General features: G+C 36.5%; 2 protein-coding genes across 5 annotated transcripts; one reads left to right on the forward strand and one right to left on the reverse strand.

The window, feature by feature from the left end:
• Window positions 1–1,288: 1,288 nt before the first annotated feature.
• LOC114737154 (nuclear transcription factor Y subunit B-4) lies at window positions 1,289–3,392 on the reverse strand. Of its 4 annotated transcripts, none has more exons than XM_028925064.1 (2): window positions 1,987–2,503; window positions 1,289–1,352 (listed from the first exon to the last, which is right to left on the reverse strand). In XM_028925064.1, the coding sequence occupies exon 1, from the start codon at window positions 2,481–2,483 to the stop codon at window positions 2,031–2,033; it is 453 nt and encodes a 150-aa protein (XP_028780897.1). In that variant the 5' UTR covers window positions 2,484–2,503; the 3' UTR covers window positions 1,289–1,352; window positions 1,987–2,030. The 4 variants fall into 4 exon arrangements, with proteins under 4 accessions (XP_028780897.1, XP_028780894.1, XP_028780896.1 ...); XM_028925061.1 differs by lacking the exon at window positions 1,289–1,352 and adding an exon at window positions 3,388–3,392 and having other exon boundaries at window positions 1,617–2,485; XM_028925063.1 differs by lacking the exon at window positions 1,289–1,352 and adding an exon at window positions 1,617–1,806.
• Window positions 3,393–7,225: 3,833 nt separating this feature from the next.
• LOC114737151 (uncharacterized) lies at window positions 7,226–13,371 on the forward strand. The gene is made up of 3 exons (XM_028925057.1): window positions 7,226–7,291; window positions 8,952–9,782; window positions 11,032–13,371. The coding sequence occupies exons 2-3, from the start codon at window positions 8,988–8,990 to the stop codon at window positions 13,048–13,050; spliced, it is 2,814 nt and encodes a 937-aa protein (XP_028780890.1). The 5' UTR covers window positions 7,226–7,291; window positions 8,952–8,987; the 3' UTR covers window positions 13,051–13,371.
• The last annotated feature ends 715 nt before the right edge of the window (window positions 13,372–14,086 follow it).

Here is a 14,086-nt window from a genome sequence, read left to right on the forward strand (position 1 = left end):
GCACCATGACTTATTGGAACTAAGTTAATGAGAATTATCATAACGAATATATACAGATCTTCTACGGTTACTGGCATCAGGTTTTAGAGATGCAAATGAGGATATATATGTACAAATTCGAGATATCTTCTTCTGAGCTGGAGATGCAAACGAAGGTATATATATACAAAAGATGAAAATAGTTGAAGACGGAATTTTAATTCACTAAACATATAAGACAATTGAAAATTTTATCAAAATGTATATATTCAGCTTTCTCTGCAGTGACACTAGTAACTGTCAAAGATCCATATTCAACATATATAGAAACATTTAACATATGGGGCGGTTGAATGCCGGTTTGCCACAACTAAATAGAGATTAATTAAAAGAAATGATGAACATGGAGGCAATTGATGAATCTCGATGCCGCAAATTCATGCATGGTCGGACCCAACGGGAACACTGTTCATTCGAAACTGTTTATTTAAGGAAACCATCGCCCCATTATATGCTTCATAGTCGCCAGCAAACTTTTAGGATTCCAGAAATCAAATCACATGTAGATCATTAACTTAGTGCTGCTAATAAGTATTTTCAGCTTTTCAAAGTGTTACGGTCAACACGATTGCGTTGGGTTGCCATAAATTTTAATGTTTCATAACCTTATAACTGATTAATGTTAATGCTTTGTTTTTCAGGATTTAAATCTCACATGAGTAGAAGTTTTAGTTTTAATAATAATATTGTCACGATGAGGTTGTAAATAGTACTGCATACCAGATCTGGTCATCAGAGATCATATATATGAATTTTATATGCGCATTTGCAGGTGTCAGAGAGAGAGGCGTGGTTGAGAAGTGGTCCCAAAGAAGGCAAGGGTTTATGGGTTTGTTCCTGGATAAGGATGCTGGAAACCCTAAATTCTAACGCAAGTTCAAATTAAATAGATAGGGCGTTGCCACTGCTAAGAACCCTAGCTCATATAAAAGCGAAGCATGCCTGAGATATGATTTGATTTTCACGATTTATTAAGCACATGTAAAGCATCGAAACCATGTGGTCCCTGGTTCTAGGGTTAGGAAACCAAAACCTAGTACATGTATGTGCCAGTTTTCCATACCCTGACATATCACTTACTGGTTGGATTCGGAACTCACCACTGTTTTAATTTGTTCCTCGAAAAAACCTGATTAACTTATCTGTGGTTATATACATATCCCCTCACTGGAAGAGTAATTGATTTTATTATAACAACTTTTAACCATTTCATATACATAAAGAATTTCCATTATCTCGCATCAGCTGCGTTTTCTTCAGCAGGTTCTTCGGTCGCGACTAACCACTCAGCTTCTTCCCTAACCACTCCCTAGCTGGAAAGAGTCGCAGTATTATTATATCGGATCATCTTGATAACATGTATAGGAATTCTGATTGGTCCATCGGATAGATCGAACAATCAATATGCATACAAATCATGTTCTTAAACTTCAAGTCACAAGGCTTGTATTTACGCAGCAAAAGATACAAAAAGATACCTTTTATGGAGCAAGCTGGAAGAGGGATTTCCTTCCCAGTTGATTACTTGATTAGACAAAGTGGGGAAAAACGAATGATCAAAAGATAGCGTGGTTATTAACTTGAAAGAATTGCAAGACTTGGACTATCTGAATTTAGAGTATTGATCATCCATCACACTATAAAGAAGGCTCCTGCTGCTTCAAATCATCACTAGCTAGGCTAATAGCAATATAAAAAAGTTCAAATTCTTCGATGCAAATTAAAGAGGCCTTCTGCAAAAATTATCTTCGGTTGACCTGTCCTTACCTAGCTATGATTCAATCAACATTTGTAACAAGTATTAAACTCTCTACTATAGCAGCGAGCCAGCTTTTAATTAATAACACCCAGATATAGTGATACTGTAGATAATTAAAGGTAAAGAAAAGGAACTGATTGAACTGATGAGATGAGCAAGCAGCTTCAGACTATATGTATATATATTACCTTTCAAATAGGAGCCAGAATTAATTAGACGGTATCAAGTAACTTCATCGAGATTGATTTGTTGCAGGAGCCTTCTCTTCAGAAACCCTATTCTCTGATGCATCACAGATTTCAGATGGGTGCTTGTCCCTTTGGGCGGAGCTTGCTGATTTTTCAAGCATACGCTGAGTTTTATGATGATGAGGTTGGGTTTTCTGGTTGACGATTCTGTGCCTCTCAGCTTGCCTGTATTTATGTAAATACCTGGCAATGGCCTCAGCATAATTATCAAACCCTAAAGCACTTAGGGCCCAACAGATGTCATCCCCATTGACGGTCTTGCGATTCTCTTTGTGACACTTGTCAGAAGCTTCCTCTGTCACAAAGCTTATGAACTCAGTCGCACATTCTTGCATTAACTGCTTCCCTTCTTTTGAGATCTTTGCACTCCCAGGAAGTATCTGCCTCATGATCCTTCCCACATTCGCAATCGGCAACAGTCTCTGATCATCCTCCATTTCTTAAAATCAACGAACAAACTCAGCTTTTATTACTTCCAATAATCAATGAACGTAGCTTGCTTTCTTAGTACCGCTTAGGTGTATTTATATATATAGTCTGCCCGTTTGTGTGAAAGCAATTGTTCTTCGTACCGCCGAGCTACTTAATTATATAAATTAAGTTTGTGTGTTTGAGAAAGCAACGGTTCGTGAAATACGATATGAATGTTGCATGTTAAGACATCAATATTTTCATCGTCGGAAGATATTAATTTATAATTACTAATTTCAAATTAGTCATGATTGAAATCACAAGAGATGGTACCTTTTCATCTGAAAAATTTGTTTTTGTTTTTGTGTGGATGTGATATTCTCATAGTTAAGATAGCATCACTTTACTGCTAGCTGAAACAATATGTCTCAATAACATAACAAAATCACTAATTAATTGCAACCTGTGAAAAAGCATAAAAAAGGATCATACAGGAATGATTTGGGAACCAGATGTCGAGAGAAATTTGCTAGCTAGCTGGATAAAATGACAGTGGTGTATATGTATTATGTTTGCCTATATAAATAATGCGAGTTTTCATAATTTGTGAAGATAGAATCAAATTTTACGGAAGTCTGCTCATTTTCTATTTTGGATTGTCGTAAAGTTGAAAAGGTACATAAACCAGAAACAACATCAAGGACAAGAGATAACATTGAAAATTTTCAGTTTTGGAATCAAATGCCTACTATAGTTACCACTTACCAGCTTTGGTCCATCCATGGTCCCCACGGCCATTCCACTAATATCCCTATACTTTAATAGCTAAGTTAAGACAATATATAATAATTGACCTGTTATTCGTACTAGTCACATTAGTGGAGCTAGCACATTTATGCGTTGTCAGGTTCTGGGACGTACAAATTCCACCTAATGTTCCTGAAAAAAGTCCTCACAGTACACTATAGTGGGAATATCATTTCCTTCCCTTTCTGAATTAGTCAGGTGTTCGGTCTAGTTCTGTTGATAGATAAGACGTAATTTTAATGTTTGCATTCTCGACAAATCTATATACTATCGACACTCCATTTATTCTTTAACATGAGATCTAAGTTGTAGTTAGATCTTATATTAAGTATTAGGGGTAGTATATATATACTTTCTTGTAGTCCAGGAGTGGCGATATGTTTACATTCACACTCTAGCATGAAGGAGAAAGTAACATATAAGAGGGAGTGAGAGAGAGTGCTACAGGCACAAGTTTTTGAAACGACAAGGCTTTAAAAGTTAGCTATCAGAGTCAAAAATTCAGAGTCTTGCGAGATTCTTACCTCAAGATAACCTTCCTAATATAAGACTCATGACATAAAGAGAGAAAGAACATGCGGCTCCCGTTAATGGAGGGTCCAAGGTAAAGATAGATGTGTAGATTCTAGCAAAGCATCAGCTTTTGGATGTTGGGATAAAGAATCGATGGCCAGGTTATTCCACTATTCGGTCCCTTGCAATATTGTGCTTCTTTCATTAATTAGTTCAGAACAGTACAATGCTTTTCTGTTGCCTTTTAGGATCTGGGAACACTTGTGAGTGTCTTTTGCTAAATGAGGAGGATGAAGCCAAAATCATCTTCTGCTAAATACTACTACACTATGAACCCCATGTTTGATATAGCTCGTGCATAATCTATTAGCTTGCGCTGCGGCAAGAACCAGGAGGAACAATGATTAGCTGGTTCCATTGTGTCAACTCCCATTGCAAAGTATTCCTTTCTCGTATTGGACGAGGTTCTGTAACATTCACGCTTCACTTTTATGCGTTCGGGAGTATTTTTTTTTTTTAAAGTGCATTCAATATTTTAAAATATTTTGTAATACAGCCAAAGTCGTAAAATATTTTTTTTCAGGTGACTCTAATATTATAAATCATGTTACGGGGCTAGACACATTTGAAAAAAAATATTTTAAAGTGCTGAATAAACCATAAAATACTTTAAAACACTAGATATATTTGAAAAAAATACTTAATAGTAGTGGATGCACCTTCACACAAGAAACTATTCCAACTTTAGGCTTTTTTTTCTGATACAAAAAAAGTTTAGGTAAGCTAGATCTCGAGGTTCATTATAGCCAAGACATGCCATTCAGGCTCAAAAAGCGCTTACAGAGATACTGACAAATCGCCCATCAACCTTATAACCTTGTAGGTTATAAACTGACTTCTTATCAACCGGATCAACTCTGGTTGGCCCAACTACTGGCTTTGATTTATCTTGTGCGACGCAGCGTAAATTGGGCTCACGGCCTTCTTTAAGTTTGGGAGCAATCCTTAAGGCCGAATCGCTTCCGAAGGCGGGCTTTAGATGATGTTGAAATTTTCTTCTTTAACTTGGCCCCACATATCATTGGTTTTTAGGAAAGTGATATTCTGTCGACTGTTGACCAGAAAAGAAGTCTTCTTTTCAAATATCAGAATTTTATATTTATATATATAAAAAGAAGTGGGTTAGATGAAGTCCAAGGTTGTCAGGGAACGACCCTGGGCTGAGCCCAATCTACCGCTCAATGAATTCACCACTTTTTTTGAAAAGGAAGTCTCTCTTGTTTTTTACGGGGTGTTTGAAAAAGCAAGTTTTTTTAATGTAATGAGAATTTTACACATAAACTCGTAAAATATTCAATGTGGCCTGATAAAATAAATAAATAAATAAACTATTAATCCTGGCCGCGGTTTAGTCCCTTGTTTTTCTTTTTTGGGCGTTCAGTCATACCAATTGCCAATTGACGCCTGTGCCCTGTTTTTTCGCCGGGGGCGGGCAATCCATGCATCTCCGTGTCATTGACTCGTTGCCCAGAATCATAGTTTATTCTAAGACAAAAACAAAATAAATAATTGTTAATTAAATTCATGAAATATACTCCTTCGGGTTCTTAATATGAGAGTTAATTAATTAATTTGAATAAATTAAATAATATGAGTATGATCTTTTGTCATGTAAATTTCTTAATTATCATTCCAAGCAAATAATAGCCAAGCCATTTCTTAAATTAGTTATTTATAATAAATAAATGTTGTTTTTTTCTAAATATGTACATTAACTAGAACTATTATTTAATAAAATTTTTAACATGTACAACTACTACAAATACTACTTTGAAAAAAATATATCAATATGAGAGATAAGATGAATTGAAATCTTGTATTTAAAATCATATTAAAAGTTAATTAAAAGAATCAGCTGTGTTAGTTATATGTAATAAAGATATTATTTTTTCTAAAATATCCTTACTAATTAAGTGTATTGGATAAAACTATCATTACTACAATAACTATTTTGAAAAAAAAAAGATAAATATGCGAAATAAAGTCTATGGGGCCTTATATTTAATATCAAAATAAAAGTGAAACAAACTTAATATGCAAGGATAAAAAGTAGTACATAACTAAAAGTAAAGATATATTTGCTGGTGTGTTTGTCACAATCATTTAAGCCAGAAACAAAAGGCATGTTTGGGAGGGCTTAAAAAATTTCCTATGAGCACATTTTACATAAGTCAAGACAAAACTCATCTCGCATACTTGTCTCGTATTTCGTAAATTACTATTAAAAAGTTATTTATAAACTACTTATAAGATATTCTAAACGGGTCTAAATTCTCTCAACTCCACTAAATATTTATCGGCGGTTATTTGTGTAACAGGGTTAAGAATACAAAATTCTTCTAATGGTGTGATAGAATATATGCATTGAGTTAGGTATTAGAAGCATGAAGTCTAAGCTACATTTTTTAAAGAACAGAAAATTCTGGTGAACCACGATAAAAACGAACTAATTGCTGGCTTTCCTGCACTTACATGGATTTTGGGGGGGAAAATGTCTGACACTTGGATAGAGTGTGCTAGTCTGTAGATTTGCCCAACTCGCCCAATAGTATTATATGATAATTAATGTTGGTTAGATCAGATTTAATTCAAAAAGCTCGCCAAATTCATGTTGTATAATGTTGTCTACATATTGCACGTGATAATATTTATCAGTATGCGCTTTATAATTCTATAATAATGTGACACATACGATGTCAAGGTTCCTCTCAGGGACAAAAACATATTAGTTTTAATATCTTATCACTAGATCATCGGTTTGTGTCACGTTGCTCGTATAATGTATAACGAGATCAGATCTTTTCAATACACAATAAATCAACGCTGGCTCGTTAATTGTGTTCTCAGCTCATTATAAATTAAGAAATGAGTAGCGGGTAGATAAAATTATCGGAGAAAAAAATTATTGTGACGTGATGTTATCCTCTCAAGCTAATCATTAGATTGATTAAAGGCGCATTTGATTCAGGTCTTGTTCCTGTCACTACCATGGTATTACTTAGAAAAAATATGAATAAATTCTTTTAAATGCACTCTTTTATGTACATTCTGGATTTTAATTAATTTTTTTTAATAGAATTCGAACTTGTTTTAATTAAACCAATTCCTTCGATTCTTAGTATAACAATGATACATTACGCTACATTGAATGGTTTTGTACATGTAGGGGAGATAATTATACATAACTGTGAACTGTCCAACTGTCCAGCTCCAAGCAATTTTTCTTTTTTCCTCATCCGGATTTTTGATTATCAGAATTACTTGGATGACTTGTAATCACGTCAACTCTACTCGTCTTCAAGAACTCGGCCGATTCGGTTGTCTAAGGCAACTCGGCGTGTTTAAAAACGCAGAGACGAGTATTTTCTTGTTCACTTCTCTCTCCCCCCTCTCATGTAATGCCCCGCGAATTCACCCTTATGTTCAGCCATTAAAGTCAGCTCTTTTTCACCAGGTTCTCTTTCTCTTCATTCCACTCTTTCAGTTTCCGTCTTGTACCATAGTTTTTCACGCTTGCTTTAATGTGTTTGATGCCCAGTTTGATAAGATATGCAAATCAGCTCGAAATACAAAGCACCCATTTTTCTCACGTTTCTCCTTTCGCGTTACCCTTTGATGTTAACTCTTCCCTGGTTGTTAGCTGATATTTATCTTCCCCTATCATCAATCTTATCAATGCTCTTTATATTGTCCAATACATGTCTTCGTGCTGCATCTCAGGATTATATGGTTTGTGGGTGTATAATATCAAAGAACACAGAGAAAGATCTTTCAATATTTTTGGGTCCATAGTTTATCGATTGATTGTTTGCTGTATGGTTGTAATTTTGTGGCTTACTCAATCTTCATACCAATGTGCTTGTTGTTTTCTGGCCTCCATTCCTGCTTTTATTTTTTCCTCTGCTGTACGTCTAAGTCTGATCGTTCTGTATCGATTTGTATACAACATCGTTAACTTTGATTACGAAGTCGAGTAGGAATGGATCTGGGTTTAATTATCTTGGAGTTAGTTGGCAATTTACCCCGTCATATATGCTATTTCTACAGAGGGTATTTTCCACTAAGATCGCATATACAGTTGTCTTCTTATGGTATGTTAGTTCTGAAGCTGCTTCAAGCAGTGAAGAATATTGTCTTCAAGGAGGAGTAGAGAGTAGATAGGCTGACTTTGCTTTCCCTGGCAAGGCAAATTTATAGGGTTTTATGTGAGTACTTTAGGCACCCAGCCATTGTTCAGAATTCTGATGTTTTGTGGTATTACCAATGGCTCTAGTTTGAGCTGGGATCTAATTAGCCTCAACACGCGAAAGAATCTTGTTTTCTATTTTTCTCTGTAATTTTTTGGTTATTAAAGGATTCCTTTCCCAATTAATAGCTTCTTACCTGTTGGTTGAAGCTAATCTGATAGTCTTCAACATCTCATGTTCTCGCTTTGTAGGAATTAAAACTATTCAGTTTACGAATAAGACATGTGCTCCCGCCCTTAAAAAATATTAAAAAAAAATTACGGCAATATCATCAATCCTCCTTTCAACCATTATATCAGCTATTATCAAAGAAACCAATGTAAAGCATTTGGACTTTGAGGAAGTTGAAAATTCTAATAGGATATCTCCACAATAATAACCATGGCAAGTCCTGTTTGTGAAATAATTATACTAAATAAACACCAGTTGCAGTTGACTAGTATGTACTGCTTATGCAAAAGGCAAACGACCTATTTTCCATTGCTATCTTTTAAATCCGCTTGCATAATATTGGAGATTTATAATTTTCTTTAAAGCTAAACAAACTGTTCACGCAGTTTATGGAGAGTGTTTGATTATTTAAATGTAGTAAAAACAAGGAGAGAGATCTCAACCTTTTTATATGGCTCATATGCATCTATAGGATGATCAATTGTCTTTAAAAAGTAAAGCTCATAATCTTGAAATCAGAATGCTAATGATTAGAAAAGCTGAACATTTCCTATTATTATGATGCTCTTACATAGGCGTTGCCGAGTAAAATAGCTTGGTGACTCCCGCTGCATTATTCGTATATAGAGAGGGAAATCATATTTGAATCATGTCCCTGATTATATTATCTTCATAACCTTCATAATGTTTTTTCAGGTATTGATTGAGTTATTTGTCAGTGTTGCTTGGCAGATGGATTTAGTTTGCGTCGATTGTGATAATAGTTGCACGGAGTTTAAATGTAATATACAGTCAAGTCCTCCTGGTTCTCCTGATATAAATGACATAGTTGGAGCCCCACAGCTGAATCCCCGACTTGGTGATGAATATCAAGTGGAAATTCCTTCCATGACAATTGAATCAGAACGACTTAAACTTATAAGGAGTCCTGCTGATTCAGAAGTTGTGAATGACAAGTCTCTTTACTTTGCATTGGGTTTGCCTGTCCCCCTCATATGGATTGATGATGAAGTGGAGGATGGTAGAAATGAAGGGCAGGAATATTTTAGAAACAATGATGGTGATGTCAATGTTTTTGGACCAGCAGAAACAAGTGATGTGAAACCAAATATTACATCAGACAATGAAATAGAAATGAGCCCGATCACTTTAAAACCTGTGACGACAGAAGAAAGAAAGTCATGTCAACAAGATCAAGGAAAAACTTATGGATCAGCTCCCGGAAAACTGAGTAGTTCTTGGAGTGATGCTGACATAAAAAGCTTTCTACTTGGTCTGTTTATATTTGGGAAGAATTTCATTCAGATAAAGAGGTTTTTAGAGGACAAAGGAATGGGGGAAATACTGTCATTTTATTATGGAAAGTTTTACAAATCTGATGACCATGTTAGATGGTCAGATTGCAGAAAAATAAAAGGGAGAAAATGTGTGACGGGCCAGAAGCTTTTTACTGGATGGAGGCAACATGAACTGTTGTCTCGCTTAAATTCAAAGGTTCCAGAGCAAGTTCAAGATACATTGCTGCAGGTATTCGGCTGTGCTATCATTAACTCCTTTTTCCTCCAATGTCATTAATGAACTGCAATATGTATATTTCTGTTACTTGATCATTAACTAAGTCTGTATCTCTGTATTCTTTGATGTATATTTCTGGAAGTCTTCAACCTTTCAGTTGACCTTGGGGGTAGGGCTTCTTTCATTTGTCTTTTATAAGTGGCAGTATGGATCTTTTATGTAAATTTGATGATTATAGAATAGTTTAGTTAGCACTAATGTGGTCTGTGCGTACTATGATTGCCTTTGATACGGGTGATTGACTCTGTAGTAGAATACAGGGGGATCAGAAATAAGGGGTCACGTATCATTTGAGGGAAACGTAACTCCTTCTTGAGAGGTGAACTGTGGCATGGAAAGTCATAGTTTATTCTGTTCATGAATTTCAAGTGATGCTTAAATTTTGTACTGTTGCTTGACCCAGGGATTAAAACTTGGAAATATGATTTGTACATTGTTTATTGGTGCCTTTACAAGCTAAAAGTATACTTCTAGTTGTGATGCATCATGATAAATAAATGATGAAATAGTATTGGGACCGTCAGTTTTAATTTTCTTGAATTGAGTTGTCATTATAAACCCTTAAATTAAAGGATCTGAAACTTCCCCATGAATCACTGCCTCTTCCAGTACAAGAGGTAATGGATTGTTGGGTTGAAGTAATGATCATAGGGTTCAATCCCTTATGCCAGTAATTAGGGAACACGTTGACTTATTTTATGGATATTTGAGCCAGTTCGAGAACATACGCCCTTACCTTTGAGGTTTCAGTGTTAATTCTGTTTTGGTCTTATGTCGTTTGTTTAATTGTGAAGATGACCTGCAAATTGATTTAAACTTATCAATTTACTTTTCAGAGCTATGTTATTGTGTATATACTTCTTTATTTAACAAATGGGCTTTACGGAGAAACTTTTGCATGGCATAGCTCCACAACTTACTTAAGAAGCACAGTGTCTTTTATATCCCCATTATTTCTGTAAGGTGACGAGCTGATCTGTTTGACAGGGGTTGTTTTCTAGTTTGCATTTTCCTATTCTTGTAATCCTATTATTAATCTTGAAAAATGAATGCTTAACAAGCTTTACCGGCATACTATTTCTTCAACTTTGCATACTTTGTAGTTTGTTTCTTAGCGGCAATATTACTAGGCAACTCAGAATAAGATAATTTTAGTGTGGAAGAATAATTATTTGGATCTTTATTTTGCTTCTCTTATCAGGTTTCTAAGTCTTATGCTGAGGGCAGAGCTTCACTCCAGGAATACATCTTTTCTTTGAAGTCTACTGTTGGACTCAGCAGTCTTGTGGAAGCAGTAGGAATCGGTAAGGATAAAGCAGACCTCACAAGCTTTGCTGCAGAACCTCCTAAGAGCAACCCATCGTTTTCAATTCATCCCTCTGCCCCAGCTGGCAAAGCCTGGTCTTCCCTTGAACCCTGTGATATAATAAAATATTTGACTGGAGGGTTTCGACTAAGCAAAGCCAAAAGTAATGATCTCTTCTGGGAAGCCGTTTGGCCCCGCTTGTTGGCCAGAGGTTGGCACTCTGAGCAACCCAACAACAATCCAGGCTTTGTAAGCTCCAGAGATTATCTGGTTTTTCTTATCCCTGGTGTTAAAAAATTCTCAAGGAGAAAACTTGTGAAAGGTGATCATTACTTTGATTCTGTCAGTGATGTGTTGAGCAAAGTAGTATCTGAGCCAAATCTTCTTGAGCTTGAATTTGAAGAAGGTAAAGTCGGAAGCTGCAATGGAGAAGATGGATGGATTTCAGAAAGGGCATCAGACAAAGATGATCAATCTGATAGTTATCGCCATTGTTACCTCAAACCCCGAGTTTCTTCTTTCAAAACGGATCATATGAAGTTCACAGTTGTTGATACCAGTTTGAAGCATGGAGGAAAGTCATCTGATTTGAGGGAACTGAGATCTTTACCCCCTGGATTCAAAATAACCTCCCAACATACCAATCAAGTGAGAGGAAAAGAAAGTGACTCGTCTGGCAACGCAAGGGGTGAAATTGAGGTAAACGCTGCTGTTAAGGCTGATAAAGGGGACAAACATTCCAGTGAAGCAAACCGCAGGAAAGGTACGTTCGATAGTATAAGCCAAAAGTTGACGAAGTTCACAGTAGTTGATACCAGTTTGGTTCACTGTGGAAAGTTATCTAGAGAACTGAGATGCGTGCCAGTTGAATTGAAAGATGCTTCTAAGAAGATGACTGCTCTTTCAAGAGAAGTCAATGGGAGCTTGTCTGATTATTCTCCTGGTGAAAAGGAGACCACTGCACCATTAGATGACAAAAAGAATAGCAGTAGTGTTAATTGCCATAGGGACACATCTGATGGTGAATCAATCAACAGAAAAGGGGCATATGATAGTATAAATAATAATGCACACAAAATTGTGGAAAAACATCAAAGTCAAAAGGCCAGCGTGTCTGATGATAAGCAACTTAAGAAGATCGTAAAGCAGCAGTTCAGTCGGAGAGCAAGATCTGGTCATTCAACTCACGCAGCTCCTCCCATCAAACGTAGAAGATTGACTGCTTGTGCTAAGGCCGAGACAAGCCGTATTCTTGAGGTTTCCTCAGAAGACTCAAAATCCGAAAAACCAGGACTTAGTCAGCCATCAAGCCTTCCAGAAGACAGCCAAAATAATGCATTCTTAATTGCTTTTTCTGTTGAAGTTATGGAAGAGGACAGCAAAGGAAGCATTCCCAACAAAGATTGCCTTGGCACAGGCATGTCTTGCAGTAAAGCTGAAAAATGTGAATCACAGCCACCAATCAACTTGAACTTACACCAGCTTCCACCCAAGTCTGAAAACGGTGAAATGATGGGGGAAGATGAGGAGTGCCTGAGGCCAAATGATGGAAGTTTTACGTCTGATGGTCAGAAGCAAGTTCCCAAGCCAGTAGGAATCTCTGGCGATGGTGGTTGTGTGGAGCAGAAGACGGATGTAAATCCCAGGAGGCAGAGCACAAGAAACCGACCGTTGACAGTTAGAGCCTTGGAGTCTATGGAGAATGAGTTATTATATGTTCAGAGGAAACAGAAAAAGAAAGAAGTACAAACACCAAAGGCCCCATTCAGTCCATGCCGGAGGGCACGTACCAGAGTCAAAACAACAATGCATCGTCATAGTTCAAGTGGTGGTTCTTCTGCGGGTTCAATGCAAGAGAAACACTTGAATGGAGATAGTGATGTTAACCAGGATATTAACAAGGCTCTTCATTAGAATGGTCATTTTAATACTACATATTTTGAAGGTGCCTGTGATCGCGCTAGTTCTGACACCTGGGAACAATACCTGAGTGATCTTTACTATTGTACAGAATTTTGCCTGCTCAGGAGAATGCTGACACGACGTCAGTTTGTTGGTGGTAATTTTTTGCGTTCTCACAGCGTTATAACATGTCATCTTGATGTTGATAAAGATAGACTTCTTGTTATTGTCTTATCTGAAGTTCATCTTCTTGGGCTCCTAGACAATAATTATAAACAACCCTGTATAGAGCTCCATCCTGGGCTTCAATCAAATTCTCTGTGATTCTGGCCTGCTTTTGTTTCTTTTTCTTCTTGTTTTCACTTTTGGAGCAAATCATTTAATATTTGCAAGTAATCCAAATTTGAATCGAGTTAAGCCCCAATCCAATTGAAAAGGGCTACTACAATGGGCTGACTCTGACTCCTTAATAGTTTGATGTCAAATTTCCATCATTCGAGGCGACATGCACGAGACCAACAAATTCTCGTACATTTGTTCTTCAGAGCATATGGGCCTTTCTTTCAACCCAAATGGCTATGGGCCTAACCGCATTCTTCCTCTAAAAAGTTTTGTATCTATTCATTGTGATTATCCTTTTTCTTTTCTTTTTTTTTGGTTGAACCCAAGCTATTCACAAGCTGTTGATAATGATTAGTTCCCTCACAGTGTAGACTTTCCAAAGGAGCTTTAGTGCTGGCTACAAGATCCTTTCTGTATACACCACCAGAGATTGAATTCTTAACTAAATGCTTAAAAAACCCAACTAAGTGCTAATTATTCGTTTTTTGATTACCCCTTTTTCTTAGTAACGCATTGTAGGATTATTTTGCAATATCAGCTTCCTATTTGTGAGAAAACCACCCTGTTTGTTGGGAAAAGAAAAAAAGAAAGAAAAGAAAGAAAATCACTGTGTTTGGTACAAACGGGACTGAAATCAGCATGACTGAAAGTTAGTTTGTGGTGGATAACAGGGGAAAGTTAAAGGGAGTCAAATAAAGGAGGGAAC

The sequence above is a fragment of the Neltuma alba genome, unplaced genomic scaffold (assembly GCF_004799145.2).
Source record: "Neltuma alba isolate B1F8T4 unplaced genomic scaffold, ASM479914v2 tig00013412_pilon, whole genome shotgun sequence".
NCBI lineage: Eukaryota > Viridiplantae > Streptophyta > Magnoliopsida > Fabales > Fabaceae > Neltuma > Neltuma alba.

Excerpts from the sequence above, each read along its gene's own strand:
- LOC114737154 (XM_028925064.1), bottom strand. The coding sequence starts at position 2,483 with ATGGAGGATGATCAGAGACTGTTGCCGATTGCGAATGTGGGAAGGATC.
- LOC114737151 (XM_028925057.1), top strand. The coding sequence starts at position 8,988 with ATGGATTTAGTTTGCGTCGATTGTGATAATAGTTGCACGGAGTTTAAA. Across the intron at positions 9,783-11,031 it reads TTCAAGATACATTGCTGCAG|GTTTCTAAGTCTTATGCTGA; the intron begins GTATTCGGCTGT and ends TTCTCTTATCAG.